The 25,344-nt window shown below is 42.8% G+C and overlaps 1 protein-coding gene across 7 annotated transcripts in view; it reads right to left on the bottom strand.

The window, feature by feature from the left end:
• Positions 1-25,344, bottom strand: part of LOC123973056 (cadherin-12-like) — a 93,265-nt gene that overhangs the window by 41,335 nt on the left and 26,586 nt on the right. For all 7 annotated transcript variants that reach the window (XM_046052911.1, XM_046052909.1, XM_046052908.1 and 4 more), the window contains 2 exons: positions 22,349-22,473; positions 14,618-14,787 (listed from right to left, as the gene is read on the bottom strand). In XM_046052911.1, the coding sequence (XP_045908867.1) occupies positions 14,618-14,787; positions 22,349-22,461 (283 nt within the window). In that variant the 5' untranslated portion in view covers positions 22,462-22,473. The remainder of the gene's footprint in view (positions 1-14,617; positions 14,788-22,348; positions 22,474-25,344) is intronic.

Here is a 25,344-nt window from a genome sequence, read left to right on the forward strand (position 1 = left end):
AGTGGGAACTTATTTCTAGATTTTGGGCAGAAAAAAAAAAAACAAGAGTAAGGTATAAAACTCTACAACTGCCAAAGGAGAGAGGTGGATTAGCCCTCCCATGTCTGAGTGATTATTATATTTATTGCGAGCATGTGAAAAGTGTCCTTAAGGCCGATCATTTTGTTTAACAAGGGAGAAAAGTCTGCCGGATTTTGAGATCAAGCATACAACTCCTCCAACGGGAGTCCCGCACTCTACCCACTGAGCTAAACGTGTACATGAATATCAGAATCAGAATCCGTTTTATTGCCAGGTATGTGTACACATATGAGGAATTCGAATCAGGATTGTACATTGCTTACGATGTGCTTACTCATACAAAAATACCATAACACAATAATAAAATAATAATAAAATCAGACACAAACTACAGTATAGACAACACTAACATACACACTATGAACAAAACAATATAGACATATTGACAAATAGTGCAGTGATCAGAGTGCAAAAGATGCAAGAGTAAACTATTATTCTCATTATGTACATGTTGAAGGTGGATATGATATACAGGTACACATACACAGTGTGATGGAACATAGTGCAAAGGATGCTGGAAAAAATAAATAAGACCGGTGACCTTATGACCTGAGGTAGGTGTATTGGTATACAGTATACACAATATGACAGTATGAACAGCACTGAAATAGAGAATGGTGAATAAATAAATAATAAGTGGAAACCAGTAAACAGGTGCTGATTAGAGACAGAGTTACTGGGTTAATGCACAGGAATTGTTCCTGACACCGTGAGTCAGAAAACAGTTGTTCAGAGTGATGGCTTATGGGAAGAAACTGCTTCTGTGTCTGTTGGTTTTGGTGTACAGTGCTCTGTAGCACCTACCAGAGGGGAGGAGCTGGAACAGGTTGTGTCCGGGGTAAAATGGATCTGCAGTGATGTTTCCTGCCCGTTTCCTGACTCTGGAAATGTATAAGTCCTGAATGGAGGGCAGGTTGGCACCGATTTTTGCAATCCTGCCAGTGCTGAAAGTGTGTTGGATGTTGTAGCATGTCTAAACTCGCTATGAATTTTAATACATTTATGAGAATACCCAATTATGAATTTTAATATTCAGACAATATCAATCCATAAAAAGCTCTCGTTTCGAAAAAAAAGGGGCACCACCGGAGTCTCGGAACCTCTAGGTAGCTTTTAATAATCATACAATTATTCACCAGTGAACAGTTAGTTAATAATCGCTCATTTATCTTAAATCGGTCAGTCAGTCTCATATCTAAAGGGTAAATTCTCTTGGCAGGGACTTAGAAATAGGCAACACACAATTCCTTGGTTACGGTGAATTTATTAACTAACTAAGGTGATATAAAAAGGTGGTTAAATACATCAGAAAAATAAACAATGGCTAAACAATGAGAATGGAGATTCGAATGTGGGAAGCATTTGACTCGATTGATACGGCAGAGGAGAACTAACGAAAGTAAGCTATGAGTTTATGAGTTAAAAAGACAATATTAACACTATGTGACATGCCTGACCACAGAATGTTTTGTTTGGTCTTACTGCTTGTTGGCGGCCTGCTTTGGCCTGTTGCACGGGTCCCACGCTAGCTGCCCAATCCTGGCTTTTGCTAGGGGATTCTCCACGGTTCTCCATGTCTGAAGAAAAACCTCAAGGGTTGGCCGTCCTCCGTCTGGAAATTTGGCTGTTTTCAGGTGTCCTTCGTTGCCGCTGGCAAGTCAACGTGGCTGGGTCTGACCTCGTTGAAGTTGGCTCGACGAAAAAGCTTAAAAGGTAACTTGGTCATTCCTGAATTAGACCAGTGTAACTTAACGGACTGATAACTTTTAACAAAACAAAAGAAAGAAAGTAACATTGCTGGAACTGAGGGAAACTGAAGTCGCGGCACTTTGCGTGTGTAGCTTCAAGCGAAACAAAGGCTTCATTGCGTTGGTTGAATTCTTAGACGTTGCCGGGAGGGGCACGCCGGATGCGTGCCGAAGCGTCCAGAGAGCAGAGCAGAAGAGAAGAGAGCGGACGACGTCGTTGCTCTGTTGTCTGGGGCGTGGTTCCCCAGAGGGCAGTCCTTCGTTCCCACAGGGCGGGCCGTTTCCGATTTCCCGAGGGACTATCTTTCTAAATTTTTAATGTCTATAAAAGAAAAAGAAATCTATTTGCGCGTATTATAATCAAACATTTTGAACAATCAAAACTCACTGGTCAAACAGTTGTACCGTTCTAAGTTTAAGCATTTGGTAACAGGAAAACACTTGTCAAATTATTGGTCATGATAAAGTGTGACATTTATACATTAACGGCATTTCCGACGATGGTATGTAATACTTATTTTGTCCACTTGGGGGAGCTCAGGTTACATGAGGAAAGCTAAGATAAATCCAAAATCATCATTTTAGGTATCTCCAAATCAGAGATTTTGTTAGCAAAAAAATTCGAAAAGAAGATATCACAATAGGATGGGACATCTTTGACATTTGACATTTTTCTGAAAGCCTATAATGATAATATAATGATGCCAAAAACTAATGTCTGAATTATACTTTACAAAATTTAAAAAGGGGTCATACGCTCAGTATTAAAGCAAGATGAGAAGCAGAGGGTAATCTCACAATAACACCAGAGGAAATGGACAGGATCTGCAGACAGCAATGGTTAACAGGGTGAACAGGCTGTGGCTGGGTGGGTACTGTCCTTTAGTATCCTTTGGGCTCTGCGTAGGCACCTCACCGATATCACTGATGCTCGGGAGGGTACCGATGATCTTCTGAGCAGTTTAATCACCCGCTGCAGAGCCCTCCGGTCCTGGGCCGTGCACATCCCATGCCAGTTAGTGACGTTTCCAGTCAGGATGCTTTCTACTGCTTCTCTAAAAACTGAAAAGAACTTTGCATGGGAATTTGGCCTTCTTAACCTCAAGAAATAATAACACTAACTCTAATAACATAACAGTAAATAACAGCAGTCACTCAAATAACTACTCATTACAATCAAGGTATGCAGAATGCATCTCTGAATGCACAACATGTTCCACCTTGAAGCAGATGGGCTACAGCCGCAGAAGACCACACTGAGGCCTGCACCTATAATATTTTACTCCCTTATGTTCTGGTTCCCATGTTTTCCTCAAAAACATTATGTTATCTTTATTGTTACCTGTACCTCATTAACCATATCATTAACGTGAGATCATTCCGGGGACACATATTTTTATATATCATTATACGTGCTTTAAGACACCAGTAGAACACTCAGACAGGCTTTTTCTCAGGGCATAGGCCCCTTGGAGTGTTGTGATCCTACACCATTAGCTCTTACAGTCTTTAAACATTTTTAAAAATATGACCCAATGTGTACCCTCTGGCTATACAGCCTTGCTTTCCATACACAACACATATGTTCCAGGGTATTCATACACTCTGATCTATTCTCTTTGTAATAGAATAGTTATGAGGCTCTATGTTTCCAATACACTCTAGTTGCATGGCTTTACCACTTCTCACAAAATGCTAATGAGGACCTGTTTTCCATAGAATAGCAATTATGGCCTCTCACAGAGTGCAGAGTGGTGACTTAAAGTTTAGTAGAATATAAAACACAGAACAAACTATAGGTGTTAGATGCTTATAAAATTTTCTGAATATAATAGAACATAGAATATTGAAAAGTTGATACCATTCTTATGTAGCATGTCTACATCGTTTTAATAAATTTATGAGAATTAATACCCAATTATGAATTTTAATATCCAGAAAATATTAATCCATAAATCTCTCGTTTCGGGGCACCACCGGAGTTCCAATCCGCCCAGAGTCTCCGGACCTCTGGGTATGGTTTTAATAATTATACAATTATTCACTAGTGATCAGTTAGTTAATAATCGCTCAATTATCTTAAATCAGTCAGTAAATCTCATATCGAAGGGTAAATTCTCTTGGCAGGGACTTGGAGACAGGCAATACACACAGAATTCCTTTGGTTAACTTACAGTGAAATTTATTAACTAACTAAGGTGAATATAAATGCAGTTACATATACATCAAAGAAATAAACAATGGCTAAACAATGAGAATGTGGAGGTCTATTGTGGGAGAATTTGACTCATACAGCAGCTAATGAATGAAATTAGATGATAACTCGGTTAAATTTGTCTAGGAGTTCCAAGGATTAAATATGCTGGACTAACCAACTATTGGACATCACTGATCATAGAATGCAGGGTTTTGGTCTTACCGCTTGTGTTTCTCCCAGCTGGGTGTTGGTCAATGGCCTCACACTGGCTGAGATCCGTGCGTTCTCGGTTAGGACAGCTTAAAGCTGTCGGCCAGTCGCTTTCTCTGCCAGGGAATTGCTCGACCAGAGGTCCGTCTTTTGTCGGCTTTAATGGAGAAACTTGCAGTGGGGCCCAACCCCGGTATGGGTCAACGGTTTGGTCGTCCTTTGTTACTGCTGGCAGGCCACATGCCTGGGTCCGAGGAGGGATCAGTGGAAGTTAGCTCGACAGATAAGGCTTAAAAAGAACTTGGTCGTTCTGGAATTAACTAGTGTAACTTAACAGTCGAATAACTTTTAACATACAAAAGAAAAGAAAAGAAAAATAAGCAAGTAAAGTTGCTGGAATGAGGGAGAGCTGAGGTCGCTTCGCGTGTGTGTGGCTAGGAAACGAACAAAGGACTTAGCTGCGCCTGGAGACAGGGCACGCTGGGTGCATGCCGATATGCAGTTTGAAGAGGCCAGGAACCAGCAGGGGACAAGAGAGAAGAGTCAAGAGGGCGAACGACAGCGTGTGTCGCGCTTTTGTTGGTTGGGGCATGGTTCCCAGAGGACAGTCCTTTGTTTCCCTGAGCGCTTGTTTCCAGTTCCCGAGGGACTGTCTTTCTTTAGACATATTAAAGTTAATCAAAAACAAATCTATTGGCGCGTATTGTAATCAAATATCTTCCCACAATCAAACCTCAATTGTCAAACGGCTGTACCGTTCTAAGTTTAAGCATTTGATAACAGGAAGAACAATTGTCAGTAGTTAGACCTTACAAGGTTAGCACTTAGAAATCACAGATGAGAGGAACTTAACTTGCTTTCTAAATATAGGCTATTGGCTGTTACACGTTCTTAGAGAATATAAGCAAGATACACGAATGGCATTAGATTATTTACAAGATAAATATGGAGTGACATTTATACATTAACAGCATTTCAGACGATGGCATGTAATACTTATTTTGTCCACTTGGGGGAGCTCAGGTTACATGACGATAGCTTGATAAGACAATCTTTGATTAGGAGCTGTGGAATTTGCTTAGTTAACATTAAATTCAAGCTGGCACATTAATCGAGTATAGGATGACATTTCGTGATCATATCCTTTCCAAAGGAATTGTCAGAAAGTATTGTGAACAAGCATTGGTTACACCTAAAATGAAGGAATGTATTTAACCTTGCTGAAAATTAAAAACACTGCAAAATTAACTTATTTAGATTCTTTTCAGCAACAAAATGGTAACATAACTACTAACCTAAGAGGCAGCGCCACTACTAACTTAGCAAGGATTATTATTTAAAGAGAACAACCGTTTATAATGAAACATTGTTTTAGCTCAAGAAGGAAGGAATTGTTAAGTCCCCCTTTCGCCTCCCTGGCTTATCACATTTGCACATCAGCTAAAAGAAGAGACGGGAGTGGTGTTTTATGGCCCAGCCATTCTATGGGAAAAAGGGATCAGAAGTCCGGCTTTGATGTCCTGAGGCACCCTATAGGGAGAGGGATTGGACACTTCTTTTTGCTGTCCTGCTGAGTGTCTATTGACACCTTTATGGTGTCCTTAAGCAATGCATGTCTGATTGAGTCTCTACAGACCCTTTACCAAACCCCAGGCGATGTCTCTAGTTTTTGCATGTCAAAAGGCCAACCTCCAGGGGAGGAAAAACTTTCCTACCCCCCTCCTTTTTCTCAGAGAGAGAGAGGGAAGGGATTTTTGAGTCTCCAAATTATTTGATATAAAATGCACAAATCCACACTGTTTGTACACAACACTTACATAGCAATATCCACTGAGAAAAAGGCTTTTGAACCCATACCTAAACCCAGCAAGTGTCAGTGAGCAGCACCACAATTCAGCACACAATAAGACCTGCTCTGAAATATCAGTAACATTAACCTAACTGTGCTGTGTATTGATACACCCATGTTGCCGTCCCTAGTGCTCAAATAGCAGGCAGATTTGTGATTGCGACTTTTTCTTTGGGTTCTGCCCTTTTGTCAGTTTTGTCTTGGATCTATAATATTTTCAAAACTATATAGACTTAAGTAACATGCCACATGAGTGATTTCTAGCCATGTCGAGACCTAGCCTATTCTATGCCCCAAGCTACTACCTATCTCCCTTTGGTCATATAGGCATCTTAATGGAGCCTGACAGAGTGGAAGCTGTAGCTGGTGTCTGTCTTACCCTTCACAACCTGTCTGATGTGGAAAGTTTGACAACGAGGACCCAATACCGACTGATGCTGCCACTGTCTGGGCCTACTTTCTGGTATCCTATTTTGGATGAGCAGCAAATCAAACATCTCACATAATAGACTTGAACAAAAATTGCTACTGCAATACATTTATTAACTAGACCTACTGTATATACAACAACAAAAATAACAACAACAACAATAATCTAAAATGTTTGAAATATTAAACTGATAAACTTCAAAATTTAATTTGTGATGCCAGATGCCAATGCCAAACTTACTTGGCTTGGCTCCTGCTTATATATTAGACATTTTAACTCCTTATGACCCTCACAGAGACAGAGCCTCTGCTGTTTGGGCCGCTAGGCTCTGGATCGATCTGCCCAAGGAAGTAAGGCTCTCATAGTCAGTGTCTTCTTTTAGGGCGGCTGTGGCTCAGGAGGTAGAGAAGGTTGCCCGTTAATCGGCTGTTCCGCCAGTGTATGAATGTGTGTGAATGTTAGTTTCTGTTTGAGCACTTATGCTCAGTGTGTGAATGATGAATGCAGATGTAGTGTAAAAGCGCTTTGAGTGGTCGAAAGGCGCTATACAAATACAGAGCATTTACATTTTTAAATCTATTTTAAAAAACACACTTTGGTTGGAAGGCCTATCCTGATTTTATCTGCCTGTTTTATCTTACGGTTTGTATTTTATCTTCATGGTGGTGTTTGGTGCCCCTTTTTTGCCCTGTGTTTATCTTTTGTAAAGCACTTTGATAAGTCCTATATAAACAAAGTTAATCCTGTGCTGAATGTATTCTTTTTAAAATAATATACAGGTGCATCTCAGATCACAAATAGTAATTTTTTCCCAGTAATTTAATTTAAAAAGTCAAAGGCCTTTTTTGTTTTAATGATTACGTGATGTGTAAATTCTTAGAGCATTATAGTCTAAATTGTTATTATTAATTACTAGAGCAATAATAGCCTACACTGGCATCATTTAAAGTGTTATTTTTATCTTAATCGTAGTTATGTTAGAGTTTGATTTTTATCGCCTTAAATGATGAGGTTATTGATGTAAGGTTGAATCATTCTCCCCTCAGGAATGTAGAAGTAGATATGTGTGAAAAGTGTGTTACAAAACATACACCAATATAATAGACAGCTAAAGTTAAGATCACAGTGTTAAAACGCTCTAGCTCTGTGTGTGTGTGTTCCTCTCTGTATCTGACTGCCTGGGCTCAGCAGAAGAACCTGTGTGTGTGTGTAGGCAGACATGTTGGGCAGAGGTAGAGGAGGACACAGAGCAGAGTGAGGGAGCACAGTAAGACAGTGCACAGTAAGAATACCCTTTTTCTAGCACACTGCACAACAGACAACAGCTCATTCCACAAAGTCGGGTTATGGTTGACCTATTATGGTTATGGTTGAGATATTATCATCAGCAGTAAGCATGCCAAGGACACGGGGAGCAGTGTAGCCAGGCCAAAAATATAACACTCATAGTGAAATAAAAGTGATAATCCACAAAATGCTGAAAAGCCAAAAGATGATAAAAGACACTCAAAACAGTCAAAGTGAAATAAAAATCCACCAAATGCTGAAAGGTCAGAAAATGATGAGAGAAGAGAGACACCCAAATATCTGTGAATTTCCCCAGATCCAGGTGCAGCAGGAAAGAGAGCCAAGAGATTATGTAACACTTAGAAACAGAGCAATTAAAGGAGGTCCAGAAGAAGTTGAAAGTCAGTTGTTACATGTCTTCATGTCAACTTGGGTCTCTGTCCTGGAAACAGACAGGGACTCTACTTTGCATTGATCTCTGATCCTCTCCGGTGAAACTTTTGTACTCTAAGTGGTATCTATTTTTGTTTATAATAAACATGTTGGTAAAAGTTCAAGCTTTTTTATATCTGGCTTAAGTCTTGAATTTTTAACACCAGAAATATTTCACTTTACATGTTATGAATGTAGAACTTCTAGAAGAAGAAGTTTTACTTTTTGACCTAAACTAAGGGGGGGAAATAACTTTTTCACAATATCCTAATTTTCAGTGATGCACCTGTGTTGTTAAAAAAAACTTTTAGTAATGAAATAGAACCAATAAAAGCATTGATATATAATCAAACTGATAAGAGTAGTAGCATCAATAAAATCCTAATGATACCCATTCCCTAAACACCACTACAAATTGTCAAATCAAAAAACAATTAATTTCCCTGGGACCCACTCAATGACTACCTGTGGGTCCCAGGGAAATTATGTGGGTCCCCATTAAAAGGTTGAGATATTGTAGTGTTGTTTAGGCATGGGTATCAATAGGATTTTATTGATTTTATCACTACATTGAAGAGCTATCAACATCACTAAAACTGTTGAGATCAGTAGATCTATGGATTGATTTTTATGTAACTCATGATAATGAAATTAATAAGAATTTGTTTATAAAGATCAGTCCCCCCCTCCAAGTATGGTTCTCCCTGTAAAACGTGGCCATTTCCACCACTGCTCTATTTCAAAGCATATCAAAAATCCAACGAGAATTTAGCTAGAGAGACATACTGGGGTTAAGCCTGTGTTGTCTCAAAGCACTTTGGGCCTCAGCTGAAGCATTAACAGCTTAAGGCCTAAAGACCTTGACTTTTTAAATTACCTCTCATTGACGGTATTTAGCAACAGATGGGCCACTAAATCTGGCTTAGTGCATAGTGTTTGTGCTTATGTGTCTATGTGTGCAGCTGTATGTCCAAGCAGACTGTCAAGCAATCTTAAGAACTGAGCTGAACCAAAAAGCTTAGAAAATAAAACTATGTATATAAATTTGAGATAAGGAGAAACTTTGCTGATTTTCACCCAGCTTTGTATCATTACAGTGTCGGTGGTATATGCAAATATGCTAACTTACCAGCAAAAGTCTGCTGGGGCTGTTGCTCAAAATTACAGATTCCACATTCTACCACATTTTATTTTTGTATGCCTGCCTCCAGACATATGGATCATCACTCCGAAATCCAAACATCCTATCTACTGGAAGACTATGGCACAATCAGCCATTAGGGGAATTACGTTGTATGTACGGGAAAAATCTCCCCATGCTAGGGACAGCTGGTATTGCCGCTGCAGTAAATGTGCACCAATGGAAAAATTTGGAGTCGCTGTGCATTATTCTAAAGCTTTGGGCCACATATGGACAGTGGAATGCTTGAGATATACTGCAGGGGGTGAAACAGGCATCTAAGCATAAGGGCAATAGTGAACGAGTTTTGTTACTAGCACGGTTAGCCCAGTTACCCGGTAGTGCCATCATGCCGGTGGAGCATAGTGTAACTGCAATAGTGTTTTGTTACTATGTTACGTCCCACCCTTTGGTGGCAACATGGGACGAACAACACCCCAACACTGACCCAAACTCAACACAAATAAACACCTTTAAAACAAGGGAATTTATTAACATAACTAGACAATAAATTAAGAACACCAAAAACACAAGAACTTAACACAAAAATGCCCCAGCTGGGAGGCAGCAAGGCTAGCAGTCCCAAATCAAGAAGGGCCCCCTCCTGACACTTGCACAGCAGCTTTTAAAGCCCGCCTTCCAAGGCCAGGTGGACCTTATTCAGTAATTAGCTGGAGCACTCCCAGAGCAGAACTGAAGGACAGAAAACATGGACACAGCACAGGGAAATACATACAGCCGTAACAACTATCACGGCACGACAGTGTAAAAGAATACAAAATGTTTTTTTATGAGGCTTAGAACATACATATGGTTTGTTACCCAGCAGTGCCATCAGAGTTTAGCCAGTTTGGAGAAATGGACGTCTAAGCATTGAGTAAGTGCAATAGTCACTATTTTGTTACAAGTACGGCTGGTCAAGTTTGTTACCCTATAGTGTTATCAGAGTTTAGCTGGTGGGGTTAAATGGACATCTGAGTGCAGAGTAAGTGAAATAGTGACAATGATTGGTTACTTGCATGGCAACGATATGGTGTAAAAACATACAATGCACATTTTTTATCTTTCTACCACATAGTAATGTGGTTAATGTTAGGGCCAACAGACCATAAACACATACCAAATAATATTAGCTCCCCTCACTTTTAAACATTCACTAGACCAAGATGTTTGGTTACAGACATTTCTTTACAACAATACATAATAATAATATAATTTAAGGTTTCTAAAATGAATAATGTCTGGTGTTTATCATCACAGAGTATGGTCTAGACCTGCTCTTTTATGAAAAGCGCTGTGAGATAACTGTTGTTGTGATTTGGCGCTATATAAATAAAATTGAATTGTTGCTCAGTAAGGATGCTGATATAATTTGATCTTCTCTTGAGTCCATCAAACTTCCCAAAGTAGGATATCTACTTTGTGATGTGTCTTACTCTCTATCTATCTATCCATCTATCTATCCCACCACTATTTAACACCACTGAGGTGCCCTTGAGCAAGTCCCATAACCCCAACAGCTCCACTGGAGCCGCTTAGTGGCCAGCGGGCTGCGGTTGTACTTCCAGGTGTGACTGTGTAACAATGTGATCAGGGCCTTCCTGCAAAAGAGAGGTATCCTCTCAGTGAAGCTATAAAATAAAGGTTAAAAAAAACAAAAATGGGACAAAAATGTACAGCCTAAAATATATAGGATACGTGTACACAGAGGAAAGCCTTACTACAATTATTAGTGTAGCATGGAGACTGTGATGTTACCAAATTGCCATGACTTTTTGTACTTACTCTTTTCTCTGTCTTTTTATTTGGCCAACAACACTCAGCAATAGTTGTTTAATATGAGTTAGTTTCTTAAGTTTACCATCTGTCAAATTATCCTAATTATCTGGCATCCTCCACATAGTATTTTAGTTTTTTTCTGGGACAGAGGACACCCTTAGTTATTCAACTGCAGAAAGCCAACTAATCTGCCACTTAACATCATAGTGAGCAAAACCTGAACACAAAGGTAGATCTACAATATTAGCCCAAGATCAGTTCACACACAGGCTTATCGCCATGTTAGTTGTAGTAAGAGATGCACTGATTTAATTTTTCCTGGCTGATTCCAATTGTCGATTATTGAAAGGTCTGACCTGCCGATTCCGAATATTTCTTTCTAACAACTATAACTGACAGTATACACAAACATCTTTGTAACTTTTCTTTATCGGAAAATTTTATTAGGATCAGCACCAGCATAAATTTTGGCTATTCTTACTGGCGTCCTTCAAGTGTATGATCATAATCAAACACTGATTATTAGATAACATTGATATTTTCACTGTAAGGAGCTGTTTTGCTAAAAAAGGTACAAATAAAATCCAACAAAAAAAATTAGATCATTTTAAAATATAATTTAACTGACAATATTTGAAAGAATACATTACCCTATTTCTATTATTTTATTTCTAATTTTACTATTTTAATCCTACTTAATTCTCCACCATATTTTAGTGTTTACTCTGAAACATCAGGAATCTGCTCTCCTTGCTTTTCAGACACAAAAGCACACACCTACACCTTTCTTTCTCTCTCTCTCTGCATGTATTTGTCAGCAGTTTTATAAAACACAACTGGTATTTTCCCCCGCGATTCTGTTTTCACAGCGGCAAATGAGCCACGTGTGGAGGTGGCTTGTTATTAATTACGCATAGAGCCACCGTGGTATGAATGACAACAGCTGGGTTCACTGTTGCTTTGCCTGCTCCATGCTTTAAATATCCACCGTGTCTTCTAACTTAACATAACAATGTGTCTCTTTCTGTGTGTTTCTTTGCAGCTGTAAATAGTGAGCATTATGTCTTCTTCACTCCATTGAAGAACTTTCCCAACTAAGACATGTTTTAGTGTGTACGGCTGTGACAATAGCCAGTTACGGTCTGTGCCGCTGTGCACATGATGTGAAACACCGCGCGCGTCTCTGTCAGCCTGGCTACAGTGCTGAAAAGAAAACTGGGGTTGTTCCTATTTTCCTCTGTTAATGACGAGTAGTACACTGCTCTGGCATTACAGAGGGCCTTCCTATAAGTTTTAAGACTATCTTGCCAAATTAAACGACAATTTTCCAGTTTGGTGGAATGCCAATTCCTCTCAAGTTTCCGCGATATTTGCTTTAATTTGCGAGTTTCAGTATTATACCATGCAGCTAACCATCTTTGTTTTATTATTTTCTTTTTTAAAGGGGCAACAGAGTCGAGTGTCATTCGCAGCGAGCCTGCAGCACTATCAACAAGATGATCAATTTGGGAGGGACTGAAATTAGCATCCTCCGTTACTTTGTTACTTGATAATGAATTTAGAGCTGATCGCATCCTTAAATTACTATCAGACAGACATCTTGTATAAAATGTTTAGCCAAATGGCGAGTAGTTCAGCAATATAAACTCAAAAGTTATCAGACAGTGGTCAGATAAAAAGGGATTCTGTGGGAACACTATTAAATGTTCAATTTCAATACCATATACCAAAACAAGGTCGAGGGTGTGGTTAATAAAACAGTGAGTCGGTTCATAAACACTCTGAGAGAAGCCAATGGAATCTAACAGAGAGAAACACAGTACTAAAGCTGTCATTCTCAACGTCCACATGAAAATTAAAATCCCCTACAATAATAACTGTCCGTTTTAAGGACTAAAGTTGACAAAAACTCTGCAAATTCAGAGTATGAGTTATAGTTGAGTTTAGGTTTAGAGCTGATTAGTAGGCTAGAGTCGTAGATAGCTGCAACTCCACCTCCTCGGCCTGTGCCTCGAGGAATGAGAGTATTATATGACTGGGAGGTGTGGATTCATTTAGACTAACATATTCTCCATCACCCAGCCTGGTTTCAGGAGGAGCAGAGAAGTGTGTTAGACTGCGACTCTGCCTCCTGGTCTCAACTCTGGGTTGTCATGGATTTGGTCCACTAACAAACCAGATTTCTAGAAATGAGAGCTGCTCCTTCCCAAGTGGGATGGATGCTGTCTCTCCGAATCATGCGTCATCACTGGTCAGATTTGGCAGGGGTCCAGAGAAAACTAAGGGGTCCGACATTGTTTTTGCATATGTACACACCGACTCAACATTAATCTTAGTGACCTCCGATTGGCGTAACCGGGAGTCATTACCGCCAACATGAATAACAGTCTTACTGTATTTACGTTTATCCTTAGCCAGCAGTTTCAAATAAGACTCAATGTCGCCCGCTCTGGCCCCAGGGATGCACTTAACTATGACAGCTGGCTTCGCTAACTTCACGTTTCTAAAAATGGAACTGCTAATGATCAGAGTTGGTTTCTCAGTGGGTGTGTCGCTAAGTGGGGATAATCTGTTATAAATGTGAACAGGTTGGTGGTGACCCGTGGGATTTGAATGCTCATGACTACTCCTGCTTCAGATAGTTGCCCAGCCACCCTTTCCTGGCTGCTCAGGAGATGCCGGGGGACAGCTACCACAGGCTAACAGGGGACTGGCTAGCTACAATAGCTAAAGACTGATCTACTAAGGTGGGTGGGTCCTGACCACCCTGTCCCCCCGCGATTTCTGTCTATGGATGTAGCAATCCCAAGACACCGCAACATCAAGAAGTAGTAACATGAGAAACACCAAGGGCTGAAAGCTAGAATAGGAGCACTGGGGGCTGTGACCCCCAGTGCTCCTATTCTAGCTTTCAAAATAGGTAGTGTAGCTAGAATTTACCCATATTATATATTTGCCTTGCTGACTAATTTACTTTAAATAAAATTTAAATCGTTTGTATGGGTTGTATTTACCACCCTCCAAAATCCTTTTTTACAGTGTACCATTGTGGAAAATAAAGATACAAGTGTAACTCCCAAGAGAACAATCAATGGTCCTTCTTTCTTCTTGTTCTACTTCTTCAATTACTTTCCACTTAACCCTTTTTTGACGGATGAAAAATATGTTTTTTTCATGATTTAGGTACTGAACCTTGTTCTACTGATATTTTCCATTGGCATGGCATAATGTATTCTTTGGATGCTTGATATATTCTTGTGTCATCATTTCAGATTTTTTCTGCCCCCTCACTGTTCTTCTGTTTGGAAAACAGAATCTTACCAACTGCATTTGGATTATGCCATTAAATATTTATTCTATGCAGAAGAAAAAGGCCTCATGTTAGCTTAGCGAGAGCTCTACTCCCAACCTCCAGCAGTCCTACCTGTTGGGGACATCTCAGGGACACTGGCACTGTAGGAATCATCAGGGAACCGTGGCTCATTGTCATTGATGTCCTGTACTTTGATGACGAACTCAGACTCCGGCTCTAGAGGGAGGCCTGTGTGGAGGTCAAAAGCCTGGGCCTTCAGTGTGTAGTAGGACTTTTCCTCCCTGTAAATCAACAAGTTTTACATACACATAAAATGCACTAATGTTAATATGTCTAATCAACAGAGACTACAGTAGGATTATGTAGTCCGGCTTTAAAATATCTTTTACAAACTATATTTTTTCCTACTCTTCCTCCTCCTCACCCTCATCTTACTCTGTTTTTCTCTGTGGCTGTTTATTACACTGGTTATGGTATGTAAGGTACACGTAAAGATTTCCTAAGTACAAATGTTGATTTGAATTATAGTACATACTGGTTATGCCCCACTACACATGTAATTCCCTCTATAGGGAGTACTGAATACTGACCTCATAAACAGAAAAAAAGCATCTGTCATTTTTCAGGGGTGTTAAAATGATCTATATGTACCTGATAAATGACAGTCATGAAAAATGACATTTGTCTGTAAGCAAAGCAAAGGCAGAAGTAGTGTTACACTGTTATCACAAAGGAAAAGAAAAGGGAGAATGGATGGTTTAACAGGGCTTGTGACTCTAACACAGGAAACTATGGTTATGCAGCAGTTAACATTGCTGTTTCATTTTACCCAAATTTAATTATGCACACCTCCCAAAAAAACAAAGGATCCTACCTTACGGTGGTAACAAATCTCTAAATGGTATTAGCCTCTCTGTTTGTTATCTTCTCCAAATACTGAATGAAAGGTTGCTAGATGCCATCAAATAAGGACCCCTGATGTTTGAAGGGGCACCACCCCATTCTCGGGGAAAAGGAAATTGAATAAAAATGCAATCAAATTAATAAAATCATTCAGTCCTATACCTGATACTGTATATTGTCTGCTGTTCTATTCAGTCCTGGCTGGATCATTGTTGCTTGTAGTGTTCTGTCTTGTGTCATGTCATCTCCTGCTTGTACCCTGCCTGTTTATGTGGATATTTGGATTCTCTCTTTGGATTAAGCTTTAGTTGAAGGACTCTTTGTGTTTGGACTCTCTTCTCCATGCCTATACGTAAGCCTGTGTTCCTCAGCTCGAAGTAAAATCTCACCAACTGCATCTGCCTGCACCGTATGTTGCATTTGGGCCCACTGCCTGCCAGCTAAGGGTTGCCTGTGTCAAGACTACGCCCCAATTTTAACTACTAGTTACCACGCACCATATCTCCACTCCACCATACCACACTTCACAAACCATCACAAAATAAATGTCTGAGGCAGGTAGCGTGTCCTTATTCCTGGGATCCGTAGACTTCTCTCCTCGCCCTCTTCAGCGGGGGTGATGCTACCACAGCTGTCCTTTACCAGCTCTTCTATGACGAGTGCATGTAGTTGTCCCAGGGGCGCATGGTCAGGGCTGTTGTGGTGGGTCTTGGCCTGCTCCCTTTGGGGTGGCTTTCTGTTGGTAATTGTCGTTGTGGTTTATCATTGAAACCATGAGTGAAGGGACTGTTTCCTTTCATAAGAGCTGCTGAATTCTCCCGGTACAGCGTATTGTAACAGAGAGTCACTCACTTCCACTTCTGGCTCATGGGTGTCACCGTCCTGGCCCTTTAAGGACGGTGGTGGTATGGGAAACAGGAAGAAAAACAAGTGTGTGATCTGCTAACGTTGCTGGGAAGAGTAAAAAACTGCTCAGCTAGTGGGTGAGACTGGCAAAAACAAGCACCGGTGAAGTGCCGACAAGCCGTGTAATGTGTGAATTACTGCTGTAAAGGAGAAATAAAGTTCCTGCTGACGAACGCTGCAACGACGTCTTCTTCATGTTAATGACTGGCAGAGTGGCCCGGACTGCTAAAGCTAGTTACCAGCTGTGAGCCAGACTAAGTTAATCATTGAACGCCAGTCTGTTCTCAACTACAGTTCTGAGCAGAAAGCTGGGAAGGTAACACTGGGGGTTTGTCCGGGATATCAACTCTGCAAAGAAGAGGACAGGTGAAGATTCGTCACGGACGGAGGGAGAGAATGACGGCGCCCGGAGGTAACGTTAAAGCTACGGCCGGAGCTAGGAGACTTGCGGAATTAATGAGCCCTAATACTAGCAACAACACATTCTTGGTGGACATAAGAGGGACTGCTAGAGAGGATTTGGACTCAGTTAACCAAATGAACTTTGGACGTATTGATGAGGGAGAAGGCGGTAACCCATTTGTGACCAGTATGGAGCTAACATTAGCCGCACGTGAAGCCGCGGCCCACACATTAGCCCTGCCACCGAGTGTAGCGTGGCCGCCCACCCCACCGTCCTCAGTGTCGGCTAACCCTTTTCGGAAACCAGCAGAGCGGCAATTCGCGGCGGATGGTGAGTTGAATGTAGGGGCTTCCTATAAAAAAGATTGTGATTGCTCCCGAAATGTAACATCCACTCCAGCTACACATTACGGGCCATGACCTCATGCATCGCCCTGTGATGCACTGCTTCTACCGGGTAGACAGCCTGAATGTAGGGGGACCAGGCCTGCACTGCGGGGCTGTTCATCTCACGTAGTGCATCAAAGTGAAGCGATAGACAGCAGTAATGAGGAACTTTGTGGGCAGAGAGAGCGGATTCCCACACAGCGACCGAGCCATTTTGATGGATCAGGCTCATGGAAAGACTTTCTCTACCACTTTGAAAGCTGTGCGAGAGCAAATCACTGGTCTGAGAAGACCAAGGCTGTTCAACTGAGATTCAGTCTCACCGGAGCAGCTGGCTCCATCCATAAAAACCCCAGATCTGATCGATGGAGCTACCAGAGGATGGTCTAGGAAATTGAAGCAGCCTACGGACCATGCTCAGAGTATGCAGCGGCCATAGGTATTGAACTGAGACAGAGGGTTAGGGGGCCAAGTGAAGCCTTGCACAGCCTGAGGGATGACATTTACGAGAAAGTTTCCATTGTGTATGCTGATCGTGCTGAGCTGGAACAGGATGCCATCAGTGTGGAGATTTTCAGTAACGCTCTAGCCGATGCTGAGGTAGTTCAAAGATTGCTGGAGGAGCGACCACGCACCCTGGCTAGAGCTTATGAAATAGCACACAGGTATGAAACCACCAGGCAAGTTTGCAAGAAAGAACGCAGGAGACATCATTTGCCATAACTGCTCTGGACTAGGTCATCTCCAGAAGAACTGCCCTTCCCCCCGCCGACCCAAACAGCAGGCCTACATTGTCAGCATGAGCCAGGCCCCCGATCCAGCTACAGTGGTCACCTGTACCAAGAGCCAGGAGGATGAGATGTGTGTTCAGATATTAATACAAGGACTCAAACTCTGTGCTTTGCTAGATTCGTGTGCACGAAAGAACGTGCTGCCCCTCCATCACTTCAACACTCCCCACTGAGTTCAGACCTCCAATACAGCCATCAGTTGCACAGATCTTGCAAGGCATCGGCCCAGGGGGGCCTGGCCATTCTGGTGGAGGTTGTTCTACCAGTGCATATTGGGGGCCGAGTCACTGACGTGAACTTCATCATGGCTGATGCAGCCGGGAGCACCGAAGTTATCCTAGGGCACCCCTTTTTGCGACAGGCGAATGCTCTTTTGGACTATGGCCGCAGGGAGGTGACCCTTTTTGGTGAGAAAGTGCCCCAATTTAACTCCGCCCGCCACCCGGAGGCGCACCTTGCGAGAGTGGCCCGCACTACAGTGTTGGAGTCTGGGTGCGAGTACGTGGTGCCTGGCACAGCTCGCCTTCGGCACGCTGCTAAAGGGGACATGATGCTGAGTCCAACAAAGAGTTTCATCGAGAGGAACCGTGTACTGGTTGCTTATGTTGTGGTGCAGACGCGGAAATCCGCCAACATTCCCATTAGGGTCTTTAATCCTGGAGCTGCACCTGTCACCTTGAGGAGAGGGGCTGTGGCCGGTGTTCTCCAGCCAGCGACGGTATTGGAGAAGGTGGAGCTACAGACACCAAGGGCCCCAGCAGCATCTGTGCCTATTAACACGATACCTCGATTACTAACACTGTCCCTGCTCCTGTACCTTTTCACCTGCAGACCCTGTTCGCTGACAGCTGCACCACGCTGTGTGAGGCTGACCGTGGTAGATTGGCCAACCTGTTGCAGTCCTACAGCGATGCTTTCTTTGCGGGGCCCACTGATCTAGGCCGCACCAACCTTGGGCGTCACGATATCTTGACCACTCCAGGGCCACCTGTGAAGCTACCTCCACGCAGGATGGCCAGGGATAAACAGACTGCAGCAGACCAGGAGGTGCAGCAAAGCCTGGAGGCTGGCGTCGCCCAGCCCAGCAACAGCAGCTGGGCTGCTCCAATTGTAATGGTGAGGAAAAAGGATTGGAGCCCACGGCTATGTGTGGATTACAGAACCTTAAATGAACGGACTATTAAAGATGCCTATCCTCTCCCACGCATTCAGGACACCCTGTACACCCTGTCCACAGCCCAATACTTCAGCACGCTGGACTTAACATCAGGATACTGGCAGGTGGAGATGACACCACGGGCCCGCAAGGCTGCTGCATTCTGCACTAGGAGAGGGTTGTTTGAGTGGAACGTGATGCCTTTCGGACTATGCAATGCCCCAGCAACATTTCAAAGACTCATGGACTGTGTCTTGGCTGAGTTACAGTGGGAGACATGTTTGGTGTATCTGGATGACATCATAGTCCTGGGGACAGATGGCGTTGAAATGCTGGAGAGGCTTGGTCAAGTTTTCAACAGACTACGCAAAGCTAACCTGAAGCTGAAACCTTCCAAGTGCTGCCTGTTCCAGGAGCAGGTGGCTTACCTGGGGCACATCATCTCCGCCAAAGGCGTCTCCACTGACCCCGAAAAAAACCAGAAAGTGGTCGAGTGGCCCACGCCCCAAAACCTTTCAGAGGTACGACAGTTTATTGGCCTGGCATCCTACTACCGACGCTTTGTGAGGGACTTTGCCACGGTGGCCAAGCCCCTCCATGAGCTCACCAAAAAGTATGTATGCTTTAACTGGACAGACGCATGCCAAGAAGCTTTTGATGGACTAAAGCGCAGGTTGACGTCGGCACCTGTTCTGGGCTACCCCCTTGATAACGGTGATTTATTCCTCGACACAGATGTCAGTGATTGGGGAATTGGGGCAGTCCTGTCCCAGGTACAGGGTCCTAGCCTATGGGAGCAGGCGGCTTTCGGCCACAGAGCAAAACTACTGCACCACCAGACGAGAGCTTCTGGCAGCAGTGGAGTTCACCACCCATTTCAGACAGTGAATGTTCTCCCCAGCAGGTACTATCAGAACCGATCACAGCAGTCTGCGCTGGTTGACTAGACTGAGGGAGCCAGAGGGCCAGCTGGCCCGCTGGCTTGAAAAACTGGCAGAGTTACGACTTCCAGGTGATACATCGTCCGGGGAGGCATCATCAAAATGCAGACGCACTTTCTAGGAGACCCTGTCGTAAGCTGTGCCCATGTGGCGTGCTGGAGCCTGACCTCCATCCACAACAGCACCATAAGGGGGTGCAATGTAACCTGACCGATGACCCTGCTGGAGGAACTGCTGTGATAACCCCTACAGGGCTCCCGCCAGTGGGGGTAGTGGAGCCGTCCAGTGGCAGCAGCGGTGACCTGTCCCATTCAAACATCTGCCGGGTGAGTGAATCTCCAAGGACTGACCTGTTCAGTGGCTGGACCCAGGAGCAGTTGGACTGTGCTCAGATGGCTGACCCAGACATAGCACCAGTGAGGGAGTGGATGGACCAAATGGGGGACCGGCCACGGTGGGCCGACGTAGCACACTGCAGCCCTGCCACCAAAGCCTACTGGGCACAGTGGAAGAGGCTCTACCTGTGGTGCAGGACTACTTTAGCAAGTGGGTGGAAGCCTATCCAGTTCCCAATGAACAAGCGTCAACAGTTGCTGAAAAGATTGCCTCGGAGTGGGTGTGCAGATATGGAGCTCCACACTGCCTGCACAGTGACCAGGGCACGAACTTTGAATCAGCTGTGTTTCGGGGGATGTGTGAAACGCTGGGGATCACGAAGACACGAACCACCCCATTTCACCCCCAGTCGGATGGACAAGTGGAGTGCTTTAACGCTACCCTGCAGAGAGTTTTGGCTACCACCGCTGAGCGATGTCACTGGGACTGGGATGTGATGATCCCTTATGCTGTAATGGCTTATCGCGCAACCAAACACAGCTCCACGGGCCTGACACTGAACATGATGTTTTTTGGGCGGGAGATAACAGAGCCAGTGGACCTGGTTGCTGGCTTGCCACTAGACAGTAACCAGGCCACTACTCCTCCGCATTATGTTGTGCAACTCAGAACGGGTGGAGCTTGCTCACCAGTTGGCGCGGGAGTCTCTGGGAAGATCTGTTGAGCACGCTAAAAGACAGTACGACAAAAACATCTGTCAGGTCCAGCACAAGGTCGGGGATGCAGTGTGGTATCTGATCAAAGGTACGAAGAGAGTGACAAATTAGGGGCGGCTGTGGCTCAGGAGGTAGAGCGGGTTGGCTGTTAATCGGAAGGTCGGCGGTTCGATCCCTGGCTCCCTGGTTGCGTGTCGAAGTGTCCTTGGGCAAGATACTGAACCCCGATTTGCCCCTGGCGGCTATTCCGCCAGTGTATGAATGAGTGTGAATGTTAGTTTCTGTTTGAGCACTTAGGCTCAGTGTATGAATGTGTATGACTGGTGAATGCAGATGTAGTGTAAAAGCGCTTTGAGTGGTCGAAAAGACTAGAAAGGCGCTATACAAGTACGGAGCATTCAATATGACTTCAGATTTGACCAATGCAGGTTAGCAATTGAAAAAAAACTGTAACCCTGTTTATTTATTACTCTACTTGTTAGAGTACTAAAGCAATGTAAGGGTAAGGGTTATGCAATATTAGCAGTGGTAACCTGGTGGTGCTAATTTTTATATATTCATTTGACAAAGGTTACAGTCTCAGTACAGTGTTATTGCGCCACACAGATATTATGTTCCATGAGGAGGTGGAACATAATATCTGTTATCTGCTGCTTTTTTCATCTTTGCAGTGGAGTGGAAGTGTTAGTGGACATTTGCTTCATGTATGCCAAAATTTATTAATTTCATTGAAGTCTTTATCCATCGCATTTTGCTTTTATCAATATACCCACTTTTCCACTTTAGCCAAGTTTTCATGGGTGGCTGAGAGCAGACTTAGGTGTGGACCCAAATGCAGACACAGGCAGGAGGATTCAGTTTAGTTTAATATTTAAACAAAAACTTCAACAGGAAAACATGACAACACAAAACACACTCTTAACACAAGTATAAAAACTTTTTAGTGATGTTTTGATTCCACTTTGTGTTTGCAGTCAGGTCTTTTTAATGTAAAAAAAAAATTAAAATATGCATAAAAAGGTTGTAGGCATGATCATTTACGATGACCTACATAACTGCTAATAATCCATTCTAAGAGTAAGAGTGTCATGTACTGTTATCAGTCTTGCAATTATTGCCAGTGGAAACATTACTGATACTAATTCCTTGATCAGTAGCTTCAGTGTACAATGTGCAACCAGTAATATCTCTGTAGCTCAACCTTTGTTTATTAGATGCTAGTTATGTCTCTATTAGAATCTATACATTTTACTTTTGCTAGTATTACTGTATTGTTATTAATAATAATATTGATGTGTGCTTACCTGTCCAGCCCCACTAGTGCGTGTATATCTCCTGTAACTGGATCAATGATGAAGATGGACCCAGCTCCTTCTCCTGACAGAGTGTACTTGACTGCATTGTCTCCATGGTCCATGTCTGTGTGGAGCTGCAGTAGGAAGAAAATACTCACTGAGAGGCACAGAACATCATAAATCATAGCTCCTGAATGCATTGTGTGACTCCAACTGCAGCAGCAATCATTCACAATAAAATTAGATTTATTGTCAAAGCCAGTGTCATTAGCAATCAAGCAAGCGTGTAAACTAATGTGCAAAACAGATCATGTGTCGTTTACCAAAAGAATTTGTTACTTTAAAAATGCAAATATTTACATGTTGTGGCTATGGTGGATACATGATGTATAAAACCTAAAAGTATACACTTTATGAATAAACAGAGATTGAAGGTAATAAACACTGTCATATAAACATGTCACATATAACAATATGATAATTAAAACACTTAATTGTCCTTTATTCAGGGGTAGTGTGTGATTTTAATTTTATTATTTCATGATTTATTTTAAATTAATCATAAAAATGCTTCTACAGCTTCTTAAAACAGCAGAGCAGAGGCTAAGAATGTAACACTCTCCAAAACATGGTAAGGCAATAAGATTTTAAATGCACATTATGAATGGAGATGAATGAAAGATTTGTGAGTAGAATTATTTTGCTGTCAATGTCTTAATTAACTTCCCATTTAATTTGTATATGTCAAACTTAAGTTGCAAAGATGATTATTTATCGTTTCTTCGCTCCTCGCTTGAACCGGAAGTTGTTGTGCTCCGCCATCTTGCAGACCGTCCCAAAGCTCTTATTTGTGCTCCAAGGAGCAATCTCTGAGGATCTATGAGCAAGGATACACCAGTGCATTATTGCGGAAGTCTGTTATATTAATTGGACCCTGCAGCTGATCGGCTGCATCACAGCATAACATCAGTTTCATACCTGATTGAAAACAGATAATACTTTTAACTCTAGTGTAGCATATCACTGCCAGATTAGATTTGTTTTGTGATTTACCATCTAGTTAAAATCTGTGATCATTGTAGGTCTGAACAACAAAAGCCCCACACACAACTTTCTTCATTTATTAGAAAGATTTTTCTAGCTTTTATTTCTCCCATCAACTTTTATTATGGAGACAATTAAAGTCAGAGAGTCGAAGAGTCTGTCTGCAAGAAAAAAGGTTTTACATCCTTTATCATTTCAGATGCGAGGCTGGTCATTCCTCTGTTTAGTCCAAATAGATGACAATAAAAACATAGCAAACACGTAGCCTAAGGAGGCAGACAAAGCCTGCACATCCAGCCGATGTCACCTTCTGCATCTGATGAAAGCAGCCGGCAGCACCGCGAGTAAAATCAGCTGATGAAATATATGAATGAAAGCTGCTGCGCTAAAAAACTACATTGTTGGATTGTTGAAACCCAAGGTTTCCTAATCCAGCCATGAGCGCATTCACATAAAAGAGGCGTTAACAGTAGATGACCTGAACAACATGAACAAGTCTACTGGCATCAGTGTCATATTTTACAAAAGAAGAGCAAACTGTAATACTACAGAAATATGACATAGGATTGTCTAAGGAATATAGCTACAACTGACACATGCAGGGAGACAGAAATTTGCAGACATTGCGAATGCCTAAATGAATAGGCGTAGTCCTTAATAATGCGTTGATGTGTTCTTATGAGCTGTATAAAAATATCAGCCTTATTCTTTCAGCTCGGCTGTGTTGGCGTTTCCACAAGACGGGACGTACTGCTGACGTATTGCGGTAAGCGTGTCGACTCATTTCCGTTTCCGGTGCTTGTGTGTTGGTACCGTTTTGTGCTGCTCTCGCTAAATAACAGTTACATTTGTTTGATTACAGCGGCCAACTGTCCGCTAAACTCTTATTCTTTACAGTAATTTTGCCTAAGCACTCACAGTTCTTTCCATCTTTTAGTGACTGCTGTTCAATCTCATAGTTGTTCTAAAGTTTTGGTAACTGACGCTACAGTACTTTAGCTTAGCCGTTAGCGACTTTAGCTTAGCAGCTAGCGATGGCTTCTCCTTCTCCTTCTCTCTCTCCTACTTTCTCCTGCTCGGTGTGTCAGATGTTCAGTTACTCCTCTGCCTCCTTTAGCGGTAATGGTACGTGTAATAAGTGTAGTTTATTTATAGACATGGAGGCGAGGCTCAGTGATTTAGAAGTCCGGCTCCGCACCTTGGTAGATCAGTCTTTAGCTATTGTAGCTAGCCAGTCCCCGGTAGTCGGTGCGGAACAGCCTGAGTTAGCCTCTGGTAGTCGTCCCCCAGCATCTCCTGTGCAGCCAGGAAAGGGTGGGGGCTGGGTGACTGTCCGAAGGAGGAATAGTTGTAAGCATTCAAAGTCCACGGGGCACCATCAACCTGTTCACGTTTCTAACACATTTTCCCCACTCAGCGACACACCCGCTGAGAAACCAACTCTGATCATTGGCAGCTCTGTTTTGAGAAACGTGAAGTTAGCGAAGCCAGCGGCCATAGTTAAGTGCATCCCTGGGGCCAGAGCGGGCGACATTGAGTCTTATTTGAAACTGCTGGCTAAGGATAAACGTAAATACAGTAAGATTGTTATTCACGTCGGCGGTAATGACTCCCGGTTACGCCAATCGGAGGTCACTAAGATTAATGTTGAGTCGGTGTGTACATATGCAAAAACAATGTCGGACACCGTAGTTTTCTCTGGACCCCTGCCAAATCTGACCAGTGATGACATGTATAGCCGCATGTCGTCATTCCGCCGCTGGTTGTCGAGGTGGTGTCCAGCAAACGATGTGGGCTTTGTTGATCATTGGCAGACTTTCTGGGGAAGACCTGGTCTGATCCGGAGAGACGGCATCCATCCCACTTGGGAAGGAGCAGCTCTCATTTCTAGAAATCTGGCCAAGTTTATTAGTGGACCAAATCCATGACAACCCAGAGTTGAGACCAGGAGGCAGAGTCGC

Source organism: Micropterus dolomieu, linkage group LG06, assembly GCF_021292245.1.
Source record: "Micropterus dolomieu isolate WLL.071019.BEF.003 ecotype Adirondacks linkage group LG06, ASM2129224v1, whole genome shotgun sequence".
Classification (NCBI taxonomy): domain Eukaryota; kingdom Metazoa; phylum Chordata; class Actinopteri; order Centrarchiformes; family Centrarchidae; genus Micropterus; species Micropterus dolomieu.